The following is a 20,539-nucleotide window of genomic DNA, read 5'->3' as shown; positions in this document are numbered from 1 at the left end:
ATTTGTTGTATAGATGGATAAGATGCCTGTCTTCAGTGGCAGAGGAAACAGCAAATGTTGAATGATTACATAAGTGAAAAGAGTTTCCCTATTTCCCCTATTTTAAATTCTCCCACTTCAAGGGATCACTTCTGCTAGCATATACATTATTGAGGTAAATGGTTTCCCTAGAAGTAACTCATTAACAGACCTTGTTAACATCAAACATCTCTACTGATACAGTACAAAAGCCACCAGGAGACCTCAGATAAACCCTTTCTATGAAGGAAAACATTCTGTTTTCTGAAAAGCTTCAGTACTGAATAGACTATATTCAATATCAAGGAGATGAACTAGGGACATTAAAAGTGTACCTACTGATTTTCTTCCTTTTAAAACATTATGCTACTTAATTTTAGTCCTCAGACCACTGGTTTCATGTTTTCTTCTTTAAAGGAACTCTTTCTTGGTGGTATGCTTCATATATAGTTGAATTAATTAAACACCATCATCAAAAACAGGCAATGAGAGGATAAGATAGTCTAGATGTTCTCACTCTCTTCCAAGTCCATACCTTTATCTATAAATCATGCTAAAGTGATAGACAGCTGAAAACTATGGAAGATCAGTTCTTGAGACAAATTGTTTATGTGATGGCCAGGGCTTCTCCTGGTCCAAAGTATCAGGTCCATAAATCAGACAGTTGGAGATCAAGTTGGGGCACTTTTCTTAGTAACTTGGGAATAGAATTTAAGAAAGTATGCATAATGTTATTTTAAAAATAGCAGATAACTTGTCTATGCCTTTTAATTTGGTTCCATTTATTCACTGTACAATAGTTACCCTTTGCAATTTTGACAAGTAGTCCATTCTCATGGAGTTCTCTACACCTGACAAATTAGGTGATGTATGTGAAAAAGATTGCTCCATTGCTTAGTGTACATGGTAAAGAGACTCAGTCAATTTATAGCAATATTTATTTTCCCAGCTATGTGAATGACAAAAGTGCCAAAAGTTTATTTTCTGCTCATTCAGCTCAGGTAACCCTTCTTTGAGCAGGGCTACAAACTCTTCCTAAAGAGCTCCACATTGAGAAGGCTAACTGTTAATCTTCAATTTTATATATTTCACATGAGATGTGCAAGAGATATTTAAAAATAGGCTTTCAAAACCTATAGATTCTGAAAGTTCTTACTGGTATACAACTACTACTACATACCAAAGTTCATTTTATGTCCTTGTATGCTAAAACACTTTTTTTCATTGTAAATTTTTCACTCTGAGAAACAGGTATTTTTCCCTCTGAAATTAATTAAGTGTGATGCGTGGAGGAATTTGGAATTTGGATGCACTATGATAGATTTTCTCCAGACCCTTAGGCATCTTGCGACACAATTTGATTTGCAAGAAGGAAAAGATCTGAAAATGCTTTTTGGTTTTTTTAAAGAATTACTGGATTGAGTTTAGGAACGTATATTGTCTTAACCATCATGAAGGAAAGCTTTCAAATTAGGAAAAAACCAAGTTCTTTATTTAGATTAACAATCATGAAGGAAAGCTTTCAAATTAGGAAAAAACTAAGTTCTTTATTTAGACCATCACCAAGTACACATCTATTCACACCGTGATCAGAGACCATCACCAAGTACACATCTATTCACACCGTGATCAGAGGCAAAGTCAGAGAGTCTTTTTTCCACAAGCCAAGGATTTAGCAAAATATCTTGGAAGAGTTCAAAGTAGCACTGGCTAGAAAAATAGTAGGTATAAGGGCACTACCCGAATTCTTTTCTATCATTTTATAGAATTCTCTTTTGGCAAACTAGAAAATTAACAATACTTCTTATCTAAATGTCAATATCTTTAGTGATAAAAGATGCATTTAGATCTGCCTTCAAGTCCTTGGAACATGCATCAAACATATACTTTTAAAGTGTTTTGACAGGTCAGATAAAGAATTTGTTCACTAAGTGAATATACAATTTCTTAGAGACCTCAGAAATATGAGAATTCATAAAGTGTTTGATAAAGAGATTCAAAAATTCCACTTATCCTTTGGGAGATTTATATAATTTAAGAAATAATTTTGTCAGCTAAGATTTATTATCAAGGTCCTTTTCAAGCACAGCTGATCCTTTCTGTGTTCTATTTTGGAATATATAGGATTAATTCTTTCATTTTTGTAATGATTAAGAAAACCATTTTCCTTTACTAGAGTAGAATAAGTAGTGCAATATACTGAGACAAGAGCCTCGAACTCTACTCTGGGAGGCAGACTAGTTTACACTTATAATAAGAACGATAAAGAAATTTCCCCTTCAAGAACTCTGGATCAATTAAGCTTGGATTTCTTTGTATACTTTAGGGAGAGAAAAGCCTATTATGAACATGTGGCTCTTGATTACTGGTGAATGCGAGTGCTTCTTGCTTTTATGAAACTTAGTACTGACTACTTGGGACAGGCTGAATGACAGATTGCTGTCTATGATTTTGGTGTCCACTGAGGCCTGGTTGACATGTTCCAACAGCTCCAGATACAAGGTAATGACAGGAAAACATGGACACTACAAAAAAAGCCAAGGGGCCCTCTGTAATTGCAGCAATGTCTCAGTGCACCTAGAAAACACAGGTGATACCAAGAAAAGGTAGTTAACATGTAGATTTACTCTTCTTTTTCTCATAAGTTCTATCAGAATTTAATACGGAGTATGCATTTTTGTAAGAAGTACCGGAGATAAATATTTCTAGAATCTGCATATGGTTGGGTCTTGAGCTGATCTAACTCAAGCACAAAGGTCCTTATGTATGTGGACAGGTGGACACTGTAGACAAAATCATTTGAAAAAATACTTCATTTTTCTTGGACTTTTTCCCTGCAACCTCTGAAGTACAAGTTCCACCACTGAGGAAATTAGTGCATTAAGTATTTGCTTCTCTTAGAAGCAGAGCAAGGAGAAACTAGTTTCTGTGCACAGCAGCAGTAGTAACTATTTTTGATAGAGAGAGGATGATTTACTAGTCTGAATTACTCAGGATACTTACTGTAGGATTAATATTTTTGTCTTGTTCATTTATGTGAAATGCCTATTTGTTGAGACTTTTGTTTCCTAGCTAAAATGGACTTTGTCCAGTTCTGAGTAAAGAAATCAGATAAATATTTTTAAAATTTAGACAATGCTTTGAACTAATTTTATATCTTCTAAAATGAAGATTAAACAACCCAAACAAAATTCAGAAGCAGCATTGCTTACAGAAGTTGCTCGCAAAAGAATGTGTAGGTTAAAAGAGAATTATGTCTACATATAGAACTCAGTCTATCTTACCTGTCAAAGTCTCCATTACACAGTGCTCTGACTGAGATCTTGAACGCCTGCCACACTGGATTTAGTGTATTTTTTACAACTTCTGTTTTGTGACAGATCGTAAAACTGAAAAAAAAAATATTTTCACTTTTAAGTTATCAAATGTGGAGTCATAAATCTGTAGAAGTATTCAATTTCTTTATTGCTCTGGCTCAGTATTTAAAGAATTTAATTCTAAAACTAGTACATCCCAGTACAATCTAACACAGAATTATGATGAAGTATAAGTCTCAGAAGATTTTACCTAGACTGAAAAAGGGTGGACATTAGAATTTATAAACTTGCAAAACTTAGAGAAGGCGGCAAGTTGGATCTTGGTAATTTTTGACTGCTTGCATGAGTAACAACTACCGAGTTCTTTTTCTGGACTTGGACAGACCTACTTGAGAGAGATTGTCAGGACCCTTCTATGCATGACCTAGCTCTTAAAAAAATATGTATACAGAACTGTTTTTCTGATGCAGATTACTATTTTTGAATCATGTGACTCTACACACCCAGAAAAAGTAACATGCGGCCATTGATGCTCATTGGACCCTAGGTTTAGAGCCTCTTTTTAGAAAGTTCAAACCTTGAAACTACATCCTCTGAAGGACAGCAAGTTTTAGCAATCAGTCAGTTATCTGAGATCAGCTGCAGGATACATAAAGTGAAATAAGCAGAAGGAACTATACAGAAATAGGACATTTAAAATTGAACAGACCCAAATGCTGGTTAAAAGGAACTGTGAATGCAACTGACTTCAAAACTTGTTTCCCAGCTTGCATCACTTTGTTGTGTCTTTCTTATGGATAGGAAATGTCTGCCTAGATTGTCTTGGGAAGGGTGGACTATTCTGTGTATTGGAACCAGAGAATTTTTGGTAGAATGCACAACTACTGTATCGACAGGAACCAGATTTTGGTGATTTTTCAGGCCAGCCAATCATACCAGTAAAGATCAACAATCTTCAGTCTCTCTCTAAGAAAAGGTTTTCCAACCTACACATGGGAAAATATTTACTCAATTAAAAAAAAATAAAAGAATAAAAATCTGAACAGACATTATGGAACATGGCAAACTTCATGTCCAATCATCCTGCTCTCTCCATTTGTCTCATTTTCAGCTGCTTTCTTTATTTAAAAATGAGTGTAAACTTATAAAGGCAGACTGAGCAGCCGTACATGTCTGATTAGTGTCCTGCCACTATTGCTGCCATATAAATCATATAATTTGCTTTTAGAGAAAGGTTGTAACAACAGATATGCAGAGTGCCAAGTTTTTTGCAGATCTAGGTAAAAAACAGCGAGAAATAGTTTTTTACATGACAGTGAGAAATAGTTAACGATTTCCCTTTCAAAGTCATTTGTGCATCAACCCTCATGATTTCTATTTAGGGTACATCTGCACAGCACCCTAAACTTGAAATAAAATACACAGCGCCAAATTTAAAAATAATGTGCTATTTTGAAACATCCCTTAACCTTTGGGAAATGAGGGTTACAGGGATGCTGAAATAGCGTGCCCGTTATTTCGAAAAATATTTCAAAACAAGAGGCGGCTTAATACGTGGGGTAGCTATTTCGGGATACCTTAGAGAAGTTTTTTTTTTTTTTTAAATAAATGATCTTTTAGCTCTCATTTAACATTAAAAAATAGTGAACTACCATTCGTCTGAACTTAAATTTTATATCGCAAAAATCTCAGGGCAGTGGAATTAATTAGTTGGGTTTTGTTTCTTTTTAAATAAAGAGCAATATGATGGCACATTCACAAATAAATTAACACTAACCGTAATAGTGTTGAATAAAAGTTATTTTAAATTTGATTTTTTCTCTTCAGGAAAGAGGTACTGCAATGAATTCTAATGTGGTATTTATTAGTAGTTGTCTAGAACAGGTTAAATGTATGCAGTATAAATGATTCCATTAAATGGTAGCTATAATTTGGATAGGGAAGCCAAGTTTTGATACGTATAAGCATTTTGTAGCTGAACTGTAAACAATCTATTCCACGTTAGGTTTAGAATTTAATAATACAATCACATTTAACTGTTTGGATGTATTGGGTTATCAAGTTTTATAACAAATTTATTACAAATCTACGTTGGATAGTTAGACAAAATTATTGATTTTATTCATATACAAGCTTAGCATTATTAGCGGTTTTACACCTAAACATTGAGTTAGTGTATGACCTATTCAGATCATGTCTAAGATTATCAAATGTTTACAACAAATAGCTGTTATAATTAGACAAAATATAATGAAGAGGTTATAATTAGAACAAAGTTAGGATTCTTCAGACCTAGTGCTTGGGGTGGCTTGGCAGTCTAGTCTTCCATTCGAATCTAATAGGGCCATTCAGGTTTCCAGCCCAAGCTCAATTAACAGTTCAACTTGGGCTGGGAAACTGAACTGCTGCTCCCTCAAAAGTCCCACAAAAATCTGCTCACAGCTGCAGTGTCTGATAGTCGCTTACAATGGCTTCTGCTGTAGCCTACTCTGTACACAGTATCGTACTTGAGTTTTTTCCCTGTATCTGGTTTCTTTTGGTGCTCCTGGCTCCTACACTTGGTATTTTCTAAAGAATCAGATTGTTTCCTGAGTCAGGCACTTTCCTTCTCTCTCATCAAGAGAAGGGGGATGTGCAAGGGTATAAAAGGGTACAGCTTGTTCAGAAAGTATAGACAGAGAAAAGAGGGAGGATATTGTTTTGTATATTAAAAATGAATACAACTGGACTGAGGTGGAGATGGACATAGAATATAGACTTGTTGAGAGTCTATGGATTAGGTTAAAAGAGGTAAAAAAAAAAAATAAGGGGCCTACTACAGACCACCTACCCAGGCAGAAGAGGCTTTTTTTAAACAACTAACAAAATCATCCAAAGCATAGGATTTGATGGTGATGAGGGACTTCAACTATCCAGACATCGGTTGGAAAACTAATACAGCAGGGCATAGATTATACAATAAGTTGTTGGACTGCACTGGAGACATTTTTTTATTTCAGAAGATTGAGAAAGCTACTGGGGAGAAGCTGTTCATGATTTGATTTAACAGATATGGAGGAACTGGTTGAAAATTTCAAAGTAGAAGGCAGTGTGAGTGAAAGTGACCCTGAAATCATACAATGCATGATTCTAAGTAATGGTAGAAGGCAGAGCAACAAAATAGAGACAATGGATTTCAGGAAGGCAGATTATAGTAAACTCAGAGCTGGTAGGTAAGATCCCATGGGCAGCAAGACTAAGAGGAAAAACAACTGAAGACAACTTGTAGTTTTTTAAAAGGACATTATTAAGGACCCAAAAGCAAACTATTCCACTGAATAGGAAAGATTGAAAGTGTGGCAGGAGACCACCTTGAATCAACAAGGAGATCTTATATATCTAAAAATCAAAAATGAATCATATAAAAAGTGGAAACTAGGTCAAATTACAAAGGATGAATATAAGCAAACAACACAAGCATACAGGGATAAGATTCGAAAGGCAAAGGCACAATACTAGCTAGAGGCATAAAGGGGACAAGAAGATGTTCTACAAGTATATTAGAAGCAAGAGGAGCACCAAGGACAGGGTAGGCCCATTGTTTCTCTCTATTCAATGAGCAATTAGTACAGGAAAATTGGAAATGGCAGAGGTGTTTAATGACTTATTTGTTTCTGTTTTCATCAGGAAGATGGATGGTGAGAGGATGCCTAAAATAGTGAATGCTAGTGGGAAGTGGGTAGGTTAAGTTAAAATAAAAAAAGAACAAGTTAAAAATTCCTTAGAAAAGTTAGACGTCTGCAAGTCACCAGGGCCTGAAGAAATGCATCCTAGAATACTCAAGAAGCTGAATGAGGAGGTATCTGTGCCTTTGGCTATCATCTTTGAAAAATCATTGAAGTCGGGAGAGATTCCAGAAGACTGGAAACGGCCAAATCTAGTGCTCATCTATAAAAAGGGAATTGAGAACACCCCAGGAAAATACAGACGAGTCAGTTTAACTTCTGTGCCAATGAAGATAATGAAGCAAGTAATTAATCAAACCATCTTCAGACATCTGGAAGACCATAAGGTGATAGGTAATAGCCAGATGGATTTGTAAAGAACAAATCATGTCAACCCAATCTGATGGATTTTTTTTTTATAGGATATCAAGCCTTGTGGATAAGGAAGAAGTGGTGGACGTGGCATACCTAACTTTAGTAAGGCATTTGACACGATCTTGCATGACCTTCTTATCAATAAACTAGGGAAATACAACCTATATGGGGCTACTATAAGGTGGGTGCATAACTGGCTGGATAATCACTCTCACGGAGTAGTTATTAACAATTCACAATCATGCTGGAAGGGCATAACAAACGAGGTTATGCAGGGGTCTGTTTTGGGACGGTTCTGTTCAATATCTTCATCAACGATTTAAATATTGGCATAGAGCATAGAGAGTACGCTTATTAAGTTTGCAGATGATACAAAGATGGGAGGGGTTGCAAGTGCTTTGGAGAATAGGGGCAAAATGATCTGGATAAACTGGAAAAAAGGTCTGAGGTAAATAGGATGAAGTTTAATAAGGACAAATGCAAAGAACTTCACTTAGGAAGGAACAATCAGTCTCACACATACTGAATGGGAAGCGACTGTCTAGGAAGGAGTACTGCAGAAAAGGATCTAGGGATCACAAGGTAAATATGAGTCAACAGTGTAATGCTGTTGCAGAAAAAGCAAACATGATTCTGGGATGCATTAACAGGAGTGTTGTGAGCAAGATACGAGAAGAAGTTACTCACCTTGTGCAGTAACGATGGTTCTTTGAGGTGTGTGCTCTACTGTGGGTATCGGGCTCATCCCGGCACCACAGTTCGGAGATCTTCAAGCTGTTATCTGTGGGACTGTGCATGCACAGCGGCCATCTTGCAGCTTTTCACGCCGTTTTCAGTCGTGCGGTCTGGCCCCACCAGTTCCTCCTAATTGTCAAGGTCTGAAAGACAGAAAGAACAGACTCCAAAGAGGGGAGGAGGGTGGGTAGTGGAGCATCCATGGGGGGACACACCTCGAAGAACTATCGTTACTGCACAAGGTGAGTAACTTCTTCTTCGGGTAGTGTCTCCGTGGGTGCTCCACTGTGGGTGACTTCACAGCAGTAGCCGAAATAAGGTGGCAGAGTTGGAGTCAGTAGGTTGCCGCCGTGGATAGCACTGCGGTGGCTATGGCTGCGTTAGTCATAAGAATGTTTTGTAGCGCGTAGTGCTTTGCGAATGTAAAATCCGACGACCAGGTAGCTGCTCGGTAAATGTCCTTCAGGGGAACTCCCTTGAGGAAAGCCACTGAAAAGGCCATATCTCTAGTGGAGTGAGCCGTGAGGGTGTGCGGAAGTGGTACCTTCCGTAACTCATAGCATCATCTTATGCAGGAGACAATTATTTTGGAAATTCATTGCGAGGAAAGTGGGCTACCCTTAGAACGGTAGTCATGGAGATCAGCAGATGTGACTTGAGCAACTCGTGGGTTCTTTCAATGTAAAAGGCCAGGGCTCTGTGTAAGTCCAAGGAGTGTAGTCTTGATTGGTGTTCTTGAGTTGTGAGGTTTAGGATAGAACACTGGTAATACAATTGGTTCATTTATATAGAAGGTGGAATTAACCTTTGGTAGAAATAATGGTTGAGGATGCAGGATAACCGCTTGTGGTGTAAAGACAGTGTAGGGGGGGGATTAGCTGTGAGGGCCACTAATTCTCCTACTCTCTAGGCAGAAGTGATAGCCAGGAGAATTACGACTTTCATTGTCAACATACCGAGGTCACATGTAGCCAACAGCTCAATTGGTGGCCGCATTAGCAGATGTAGCACTAACTCTAAATTCCATGTGTCCGGAGGTCGTCTGTGTTCAGGAAAAAGGTTGATAAGGCCTTTAAAGAATCTCTTTGTAGTTGGATGAGAGAAGACAGTGAATCCTTCTATAGGCTGTTGAAAGGCCGAAATGGCAGCTAAGTGCACCTTCAAGGAGGAGAAAGTGAGTCCAGCTTGCTTAAGGTGCAAGATATACTCGAATATTGCCTGTAGTGGACCTCTAATGGGATCCAGGTTGCAAGATGAACACCACTGCTGGAATCTGTGCCATTTGTGTTGGTAAGTGGTACGTGTCGAGGATTTTCTGCTACGTAGGAGAATGTTCCTGACTTACTGGGAGCAACTCATCTCTGACTGCTTGAACCAGTTAGGAGCCATGCGGAGAGAGCGAGGTGGTGTGGCTGCAGATGGATTGTTTGCCCATGATCCCGAATGAGAAGATCGGGTCGATTGGAAAGACGGAACGGAAGATGATGAGACATTCAGGACAGGTAAGGAAACCAAGTCTGGTGCGGCCAGAATGGTACTATTAAGATCACCGTCGCCTTGTCCCTGGACAATCTTCTCCAGAACTCTGGGGATTAACGGGATAGGGGGAATGTGTACATTAGACGATGGCCCCAGTTGTAGAGGAAGGCGTCGCCTCTGGATGCTAGGCTGATGCCCGCTCTCGAGCAATAGTGCACGCATTTGCTGTTGTGCTGGGTGGCAAATACGTCAACTGTCAGGTAAGCCCACTTGTCAAAAATAGTACGTAGAACGTGCAGATTTATTTCTCATTTGTGTTGCAGCTGGGCAAATCGCCTGCTTAGTGCATCCACTGTGATGTTGTCCTCTCCTGGGAGGTAAGTTGCTGCGAGGGTTACATTGTGCTGGTTGCAGAAATTCCAGTCAGATCGCTTCCCTGCATAGGGAGTGGGAACAAGCTTCTCCTTGTCTGTTTATATAATAAACGGTTGTAATATTGTCCGTTAGTATCCTCACCATTTGGTTGCGAATAATAAAGAGGAAGTGTCTACAAGCATTGCAGACCGCCCATAACTCAAGAAGATTTATATGGAGGAGGGACTCCTGAAGCGACCAGTGGCCTTGAGCTTGACTGTGTTGTGTGTGTGCTCCCCATCCCAGGGAGGGAGGCATCGGTCGTGAGCTGAACCGTGGGCTGACATTTGTGAAAGGTGATACCTGTTAACATGTTGCGAGGAATAGTCCACCAGGTGAGGGATTCTCTGACCAGGGTGGGTACTGTCACTGTCCTGTGCACGTTGTGCTTGCTGGGGGCGTTTATTTTGGATATCCAGTGATAAAGACAGCGAAGGTGGAGTCTCGCATTGGCCATGATGTATGTAGTTGCCGCCATATACCCGAAGAGTCGCAGGCATGTAAGAATGCTGATGGTGGGACTTGTCATAATGACCGGTGCAAGATCCTGGATGGCCAGGAATCTAGTAGCAGGTAGGTAGGCGTGAGCCGTGATGGAATCGAGGCAGGCTCCTATGAACTCTATGGACTGTTGTGGGAAAAGGGAGGACTTTAGAATGTTGACTATGAATCCCAAGGCGTCGAACAGGGACCTCATAGTAGTGACTTCTTTGAAAGAAGAACAGGGACCTCATAATGCTTCTTTGAAAGAAGGAGCTCTGAGGAGGCAGTTGTCCAGATATGGAAAAATGATGATTCCTAGCCAAAGAAGAAATGCCGCTACTACAGAGAGAGTCTTTGAGAAGATTCTCGGGGCCGATGATAGGCCAAATGGAAGGATCTTGTATTGGTAATGCCTGGTGCCTACTAGGAAGCACAGGAATCTCCTGTGGGCCAGGTGACTAGTAATATGTAAGCAGACATCCTGCAGATCGAGGGATGCAAACCAGTCGTGTTGCTCCAGTGCAGGTATGATGGTTGCTAGGGTCACCATTCTGAAGCGCTGTTTACAGATATATTGATTCAACTGTTTAAGGTCGAGAACAGGCCTCCAGCCCTCTGACTTTTTCTCTGTCAGAAAATAATGGGAGTAAAAACCCCTGCCCTCAAACACTTGGGGTACCCTCTCTATCACTCCTATGTCAAATAGGTGGGTCATCTCTTGAGTGAGAAGAGATTTGTGAGAAGGGTCCCTGAAGAGAGAGGTAGGAGAGGGGAGGGGTAGTAGAAGGTGGGATAGAAATGGGATCACGTAGCCTGATGTTATGAGCTGCATGACTCACCGATCGGATGTTATTGTGGCCCAACGATCTTGAAAGGCCTCATGCGATGATGGAAAAGCGCTTTGGTGATATTGGAACTGGGTAACAATGGAATGGTCTGCAATCCCTCAATGCTCCTGTCAAACCTGCTACTTGTTTGACTGCTGATGAGCTGGTCTAGGTGGTTGTGGATGACGCCTCTGGGGACGCGGTCTTCCCCTCTGAGGTTCATATTACCTCCGAGGTGGGACATATGGGAAAGGCCTTTGTCTCTGATAGGGCATACACGGTCTTCATCTGAAGGGTGGTGTACACATCTCTAATGTCCTCAGAGAGGTATGGGTGTCTTTCCCTAAGTGAAGGACCTGGTCTGCCTTGCCCTTCAATAAGCAAAATTTATTTGCAGACAAGTCCTCAACCCTGCTTTGAAGCTCTTTGGGAACTGCGGCCATATGTAGCCAAGAAGCCCTCTACATGACCACGGATGTTCCTGCGGTCTGGGGAGCAGTGGAGCACTGAGCAGGAAGAGGTGAATCCTTCTTGTATAACTACCTTTAGTATTTGGCACTTGGTTTCAGGGAGGTGTTCAAGAAGAGGGACAAGCTTGGAATAATTATCGAAACTATGATTGGCTAATAAGGCCGAGTAATTTGCCATACGAAGTGACAGTGTGGCAGACAAATACACCTTCCTGCCAAACAAGTCAAGCCTCTTAACATCCTTGTCCCCTGAGGAGCTTTTGTACTGAGGTGCCTTAGCCCTCTGTTGAGCCACATCCAAAATGAGGGAATTCAGTTGGGAGTGGTTAAACAAGAATTCCATCCCGTTGGCTGAGACAAAGTACTTTTTGTCTGCCTTCTTGTTAGCGAGTAGAGCTGAGGCTGGAGTTTGCCAGACATCATCAGGTATTTCCATTATCACCTCATCTAATGGTAGGGCAATTCTTGACGAATGAGATGGATGGAGGTTCCCCAGCAGATGGTGTTGCTTCTTCTGGACCTCTGCCAGTTGGACTTTCTGGCTCTCAGTGACGCTTTTAAAAAGCTCTTGGAAGTCCTTGAGGTTGTCAGTTGGTGAGGTGTCTCCCTGGAATATGGCATCATCAGGGGAAGATGAAGCCACATCCGTGGGGGATCGGTGGTGAGAATCGTCAGTCTCGCAAGGTAGGACAGTCTCTTCCATAATGTTCTGGGCTACCGCTAGTTGTTTGCTGGAGGGCATAGGAAGCTTATCTACCCCCAGAGAAGCAGACCTGCTCATATGCGGTACAACGGATGAGGGAGCCGGTGACGGTGATATGGCTCTCGAGAGAGCAGACGAGCATAGTGAAAGTTCAGTAGGAGCATGGAGTCTACGCCAACGGTCATCGTGGTATAGTGAATAGTCTTGATCACGTCTGTAATGGTGTGTGTAGAGAAGAGACCTGCGGTATGAGGCAGATCTCGGTGATCTGGAGCTCCCCTAAGAATATGATGGCAGATAGTAACGGTGGTAATAATGATGCCTTGGATGAGGAGAGATACTGTGTACATGGTATTGTGAAGGAGAGGTGCGATGAATTACATGAGATGAATGCACTGGTGGAGACGGTGGCTCAGGAGAGAAAGCTTCTGGCTCAGAGCTAAGCGATGGAGTAGGCAGCCTGTGTGCCTTCTTTCTAACTCTAATCGGTGCCGAATCCTGAGACGGTGGCGATGCGGGAGGTGTCAACCTAGGAGTTATCACACTGGAATAGGTCAGATCTGCATATGCGGGTGCTGCCTGAGTAGCATGCGAAGCACTCGGTGCCGTGGTAGTAATCAGCACCGGGGAAGATGCTCTTGGTACCGGTGGTGGAGTCAGCATGGGCGAAGGCATTGGTGCCAGCGGGCTGGGTGCCGACGTAGTCAGTGCCTGGGCTCTCAGTGCTGGGATGTCTGCCGGCGAGGGTGCCGCTGCTGCCTGACTCGGTACTGATGATGTCTGTGCCAATGGTGCCAAAGTCGCCTTAAGGCAGTGCGCTGTGCGTTCAGCGGGGTTCAGCACTAATGTGCTATGCCCGTGTTTTTCCGTCATTCCTGAGGTGCCTGGCTTATCACCTGTACTCACTCTGGTCAGTGGTAGGGAGCGAGATGGGGATGGAGCTTTCCTTTTATGCACCACATTAGATGAGACGTGCTGTGATGGCTCAACGGAGGGGCCTGACAGTGACCGAAGGGCCTTGTCCAACAGTAACATTCTGAGTCGCATCTCTCAGTCTCTATATGCCCTGGCCGTCAGCTTTGAGCAGTGGGGGAACTTCTGCGGAATGTGCCCTTCACCAAGACATCTTATACAAGATGAATGTCCATCTGAAGCGGGCATGGAGTCCTTGCATGCCACACACTTCTTGAAGCCTGGAGAGCCAGGTATTTCAACAAGCTACCTAAGACTAACAACGATTTAAAAAATGTTTTTTTAAACGCGCTAACAACAATTTAACTAACTACTGAAATATTGACTGTTACAAAGGCTTAAATTATCTCCTTTCAGGTTCTGTGAAGAATGACACAAGAGGGAGCTGTTTCTCCGTCTGTGCCCGAAGACGGTTAAGAGGAACTGGTAGGGCCGGACTGCGCGACCGATAACGGCATGAAAAGCCGCAAGATGGCCACCACGCATGTGTGGTCCGACAGACAACAGCTTGAAGAGCTCTGATCTGTGGTGCCGGGACGAGTTCGACATCCACAGTGGAGCATTCATGGGGACACTACCCGAAGAAGAAGCCATTCTTCCGCTATAATCTGCACTGATTAGGCCTCAACTGGAGTACTGTGTCCAGTTATGGGCACCACATTTCAAGAAAGATGTGGACAAATTGGAGAAGGTCCAGAGAAGAGCAACAAATATGATTAAAGGTCTAGAAAACATGACTTATGAAGGAAGACTGAAAGAAATGGGCTTGTTTAATTTAGAAAAGACTGAGGGGGGACATTATAGCGGTTTTCACATTTCTAAAAGGGTGTCACAAGCAGGAGGGAGAAAAATTGTTCTCCTTGGCCTCTGAGGATAGGACAAGAATCAATGGACTTAAACTGCACAAGGGAGGTTTAGGATGGACATTAGGAAAAACTTCCTCTCAGGACGGCTAAACACTAGAATAAATTGATGAGGAGGTTATGGAATCTCCATCACAGGAGATATTTAAGAGCATATTAGACAGACACCTGTCAAGGATGATCTAGATGGTGCTTGGTGCTACCATGATGGGCAGGGGACTGGACTTGATGACCTCTTTGAGATCCCTTCCAGTTCTATGATTCTATGATTCTAAGGGTGATGGGGCTGATGAAAATAATAGTTTCTTGTTTACCAGGTTCATCAAATACTTTCCTAAGCTCCATAGATCTTATTTTATCCTTGTTATTGTGACAGAGGACCTGAAACTCTAAGTCAAGCTGGGAGTATCGATCCAGCTTCTCACCGGAGTTCTGAAGTGTGCTCCATTATAATCAGATTTAAGGGGCTAGTAAGGTTGTCACCTCTGAGGTACAAAAAACCTGGGCAGCCGGGATGATGCTTAGCTAATAAAACTGGACTTCTGGGCATGTGCACACTGAACACTTTTACAAGTTTCCTAAGGCAGCTACACCAAAAAACGGATGATCCTGGGAAAATCTGGACAGGTGGCAATGCTACAGGGAAGTAAGAAATAAAAGGATCATTGTGGTCACTCATCAGGATACAAAGGTAATTATAACTATCTTATAGGCTATGGTTCTTATGCACAGGGCTCAGCCACACTTACAATAATTCAGAGCATTCCTCACTAAAGGTTTATTGACCATGTGAATGCATCAGTAGAATGGAGAGGAAAGAAAGGTCTGCAATTTTTTAATAGGGCCCTAAGTATTTTCCTAATGCAGTTTATAATCTTCATAGCTGATATGTAGAAGCAAACTGCTTCAAAGAGGTACCGTACTTGGCCACAGCTATTCATACAAAACAGCTCATGCGCCACAATTTGCTAGTAAGGCTAGATTCCCAAAGGACCCATCATCAGGCATGACTAGCCTCTGGACTGCTGCATTCTTGGGTGAGAATGAGCAGTATCCCAGAAAAGATTACTCCAGAAAATCATTAAGTCAATTGCTAGTGGAGCCGCATAAACAGTCCCTAGACCAGGAACTACTAGATCAGATATTTCCGGAGTGGAAAGCCACAGATAAAAATCTATTTTAGTGTCTTATGCATGAATGTAGAAGACACATCAGAAAAGCACTTGTGTACTGTGAGGTTTTGAAATTGAGTTCATAGTCTTCTTCCCTCAGGATTCTAATGAAAAAGTAAAATATGTCTCCAAGCTTGTAGTAAAAGAATTCTTATCAAATAATCGCATTAATATATTTTTTCCACACATGTTTTTCCTCTAGAATTCTATTAAAATTTAAAACATACCATATGATTATTTTCCATGGTAATATATTCCATGCCATTTTTCATAGCGCTCTAGGTTTATGAGTAAAGCTATTTTTACAATTCTTTAGTTACATTATTTTAATGGTTAAAATGGTCTTATTTCTGCACTTCCATAACATTACCTAGATTAGGTAAATGAACTTGTTGAAATAGTTAACTATATTCCAAACAAATGTTATAAGGTTACAAAATGAACTAGAACAGTCTGCCAAACATCACCAAAATGCAATAACTATGTATTATAAGATGCCATAATCAGATAGTCACAAATACACTCCCTACTGTCTTTATAATTTTGTTGCTAAACAGCTACCTGCCATCTTCATTGCTTCGATAAAATACTAGGAAAGGATCAGATTTCCCAAAGAAGTCCTTCTTGTCTAACTTGTTTGCACAAAACTGCATAAGTACTGAATCCTAAAAAAAATAAAATAAAAAAAAGACACAAATTATGCACAGCATGTCATCTTGGGAATAAAGCAGATAATTTATATTTTAACACTTACGATTACTCACTTTGAAATAACCTCTACGTATACACATTCTTCAGATATGCTGACAGTGCAGCTTGGCCCAGTTATAGCTTCTAGAAATAGTACTCACTAAAGTGCTCTCAGACCCATTTTGGTGCAGACTATTTGGAAGGCAGGACTATAACAGGAAGACTTGGCATCAAATCTCTTAGTTCCTTCCATCATCTTCTTGAATGCAAAGTCCAAATTAAGAATCTGAATGTGGATGGGGAGATCAAATATGCAGAGTTCATCTGGAAGAATTCTAGTTACAGGTGAGTAACCTTCATTTCTTTCCACAGTTTGCTTGTTCATACAAAATATCAGTGTGGTATTGCTTATAACTGCTTAAATCTAGAATAATGATATGGGAATTTTTCCTATTTGATCTTCCACCGACAATTAAATTTTTGCAATAAGCTCTCAGCTAGACTGGAAACATCTGGGTATACTCTGGTTGACAGAGTAGCAGGGTTGAATGAGGATAGGAACACACCTCTGGATAGCGTCTGTAATTGGAATATAGTGTCCTTTTAGCCAGTTCTTTAGAGGCCTCGTCTTTAAAACGTGCATATTGTTATGTAAGACAAAGAAACCATAATGTTACCAAGCGTGAGTAAGATATTAGTTCTCAGTTATTTCAACCTAATTACCTCCCTCTCTAGGCTGGGAGAATCAAAGTGCTTGCTGAAGCTTCTGTCTGTAACTCATTCAGCTCATGTGTCAGGTTCAGTTTGCTAACAACCCTTTCTTTCCTCCCTCCATCACTGCTAAGTTAGCATCTTTAAGATATTATATGCTTTGATTCTATATTGGGCCCAAGAAGAGTAAATGGTCAGTCTAGTGGACACCCAGCCAGGAGATATTGGTATTGCTTATGATAATGTCTTGTCTTTGCCATTGGTTTATTTTCTGTTCAGTTCTCCATTTCAGCTTCCTTTGACTTAAACTATGCATTCAGACAAGAGAATATTACACAAGTAAACTGAGGCACACCTTTACAAATAATACGCATAATCCCCTCATTTTCCCAAAAAAAACCCCCTCTTTATCTCTTCAGGCAGGAGGCACCGATACCAACGAATCTGAAACTGGAAGGATCAGCAAGAAAAAGATGTCAGAAGGCAGTTCACATAGTTTGCTTTTTTAAAGAAACTGCTTGTCCTTATCATGAGTTTAATCAGTTTTTTGCTAGCTGTAATAAATGTCCTAGAATTCACAAGATCATCCTTTAGGAGAAACATTAATTCAGAATATTGAAAATTAAGTGTATAAGTTTCCTTTTACATAACCCAAAAGATGTTTAAGATAGCAGACATTATTTCTATAACGTTGTGAAACTGGAACATATATGCTGCAAGGAGAGGAAGAAGATAATGCACCTTTATGTGGAAAAGTTTGAACATCTGGATCTGGATCTAAAGTGTGAGGTTTAATAGGCTCTTCTAGAGTTCTACTTTAGACAATGTGCTTGAGACAGATCTCTTGGTCATGGCAAGTCTAACCTCTAGTGCAGAACATTTCCCTTGAATCCTTTTGGGAGAATGTTTCCTTTGTGTCTGCCTTTCTTCAACCCTTTGAAATTCAGAATAATACCTAGAGGGAAGGCCAATATGGCTACCTTGCCCACAGTACCTTCCAAAACTCACAACTAAAGAAGGTGGTGGCACAGGGAATAAATCTATGTTAAAGAACCTAAAGTGGGGCCCTACTCCATTTGCTGTCACATTTGGAAGGAACTGAGATGGTTGGCATACCACACCTTCTTTTGTAGCCTCCACCCTCCAAATGCGCAGAGTCATGAGGAGAGAGGCAGAGTGTATAACAACATTCTGCTACTGGAAGATTCCCTCAGGCCAAGCCACAGTGTTGGCAAATCTTGAAGAATATGATTGTGCAGAGGCCACATGAAAAAGAAACTGTACCCTGAAGATCACTAGATTTGGAATGTGCTGAAGTGTCAAAGGCAATGAATAATCTATATAATTATTTACATTTTAGGACTAGATGCAATTTGAAATAGTTGCTGCTCTGCAGTTGGCTATACAACCCATAGTAAGCTAGAAATAAAGGCACAAAATATAGGCTTCTTAATAAAAATATTTTAAACTAGCAAGCGACGGCCGTCGTTGACTAGGCAAAGTCATTTTGTGTAGATTACACTTATATTTAATTTCTTGAACTTTCCTATATGTAATAGACGTTTTTATTAATGTGCTTGCAAAAAAGAAGTAAAAGAACAGTTATAAATTTGTAGGATTTCAATTTCAAAATTATTAATTTTATTGAATAATTACCACACATAGTAAATTTGAATCATAAACTCATAAAGCTTCCATTACTTTTTCCGTAACTAATTATTTTGTGATTTGTCACAGTAAAATTTTTCTTTGCATTAAAATGACAGTTGAATAGGTGACTCGATTTGAATTTTGTTAAATATTTTTATGAACTCAATAGTCATGAATTTTTTCAGATGAAAAACAAAAATAATTATTTAAGCCTTTCACTCACCATATTCTAGCATAAAAAGTAGTGCATTAAGCTAATTTAAATAGCAGGATTGTTTATGCAAAATTTGGTATCTGTAAGTAATCACGAAATATGACTATATTTTGCACAAACAAACTCTTCAAAATATGTAATAGATAAATCACCTTAACAGAAAATAGAAAACAAAAAACACACATCATGGTAAGTTTTCAGGATATAACATGTTGGATACATCAATAAAGATACAAACAAGTTACTATTGGTTGAATGTCTCTAATCGGGCACTCAGGACCTCACTGGTGCCAAAATCAGAGAATTTGCCGAACCCTAGGAGGTCAATATTGTCTAACAGCATTATCATCACTTCCACTGTTTACTGGGCTCTTAGAAGACATTTAGGGGTAAATTAGAGCTAAACAATAACAAAACATTGAGAGCCAGGACTAGTGGCTGTTAACAAATTGTATGGTTCTGTGGAAAACTTTGTGACATCCATAATAAATGGACATTTGGTTAACTAAAATCATAACAGAGGTTCAACCTGTACTACAAAAACTGAGGGGGAAAGTGAAAAACATTATTCCGAAAAAAGTCAACCCAGTTAAAAAAAACATTCATCATGAAACTAGCAATTATTAATAATTAAAGCCCACTATATACACCTTCCTGTTTATGTCTGACCTAATTTCATTTTACTTCCTTATTTACTACATGCTTGGCTTTATTGAGCACTATACTTTTTGCTTTCTTGACTTTGAACTTTCTCTTTTACACTTGAAAAAAAATTTCTCATCTTCTAATTACCAGTCTCCTCAAAACTTCTTTCAGGAAGCAATCATTCTTGTTCTTCTAAACCCCTTGGTCACCAACCCGTCGATCATGATCGACTAGGAGGGCTCGACCAGTCTATCGCAAGGCATTCGGGACACTCCTCTTTTCCCCCACCCTCAAAAAGCTCCCACTGATGCTACCTTCAGTGACAATGGAGGTAGTGCCAGCTTCCTGTGGGGTAGAGGGGGAGGCAGTCCCACAGCTGCATGCCATTTCTGGGGTTTCAGGAAGTGCACAGGCTGCTCCCCCCTCCCCCAAACACCCAGCGCAGTACCTGAAAGGCCAGGTCTGTGGCACACTGGGGACTTCCTTCTGCCTGCTATCTTCCTGCATGGGGGGTGGGAGGAAGCATGTGCCGGGGACCTCCTGAGGTGGCGGAGGGGTAGGAGTCCCGGGAGGAAGCGCGTGCTGTGGACTCCCTGTCCTCTGCGCCAACACCCTGTCCCCTGCCCCAGCACACACTGGCACCCTGTCCCCTGCCCCAGCACCCACCAGCACAGTTGGGGCCACATTAGTGAGGTTTGGGGGGTTTTGGAGTGGTTGTTTTTTTGCTTCTTACTTGTGTGGCCCTGATTGGCTTTTCTGTGGGTCAGTGAACCCTGACTCAAAAGAGGTCCCCTGCCCCTCTCATAAATAAGATAATGCTGAAACTTTCTGTGTTTGACATTGTATTTTATTTAAAAATGAAGCCTGGTCAACAAGCCCCAAATTGGGGCCAAGCCCCCATTTGGCCGCAGAATCATAACACTCCCACAACCTCCCCCCGACTCCAAATCTGAGCCGATTATTCACTGGAACCCCGTCCTGAGCCTCTCACATCCCCAAACTCCTGCACTCCCACATCCTTAGTCTTCTTCCACAACACTCCTGCAATATCCACACATTGCAAATCTCTGTCCTGAGCCCATCATACTCCCAACCCC

General features: G+C 40.7%; 1 protein-coding gene across 4 annotated transcripts in view; it reads right to left on the bottom strand.

The window, feature by feature from the left end:
• Nucleotides 1-20,539, bottom strand: part of CPNE8 (copine 8) — a 220,726-nt gene that overhangs the window by 98,270 nt on the left and 101,917 nt on the right. For all 4 annotated transcript variants that reach the window (XM_006120408.5, XM_014572184.4, XM_025183253.3 and 1 more), the window contains 2 exons: nt 16,094-16,197; nt 3,303-3,407 (listed from right to left, as the gene is read on the bottom strand). In XM_006120408.5, the coding sequence (XP_006120470.1) occupies nt 3,303-3,407; nt 16,094-16,197 (209 nt within the window). The remainder of the gene's footprint in view (nt 1-3,302; nt 3,408-16,093; nt 16,198-20,539) is intronic.

Source organism: Pelodiscus sinensis, chromosome 1 (genome assembly GCF_052426305.1).
Source record: "Pelodiscus sinensis isolate ZL-2025 chromosome 1, ASM5242630v1, whole genome shotgun sequence".
NCBI lineage: Eukaryota > Metazoa > Chordata > Testudines > Trionychidae > Pelodiscus > Pelodiscus sinensis.
Note: the sequence above shows the minus strand (reverse complement) of the source record. Positions and strands in the feature narration are given on the sequence as shown.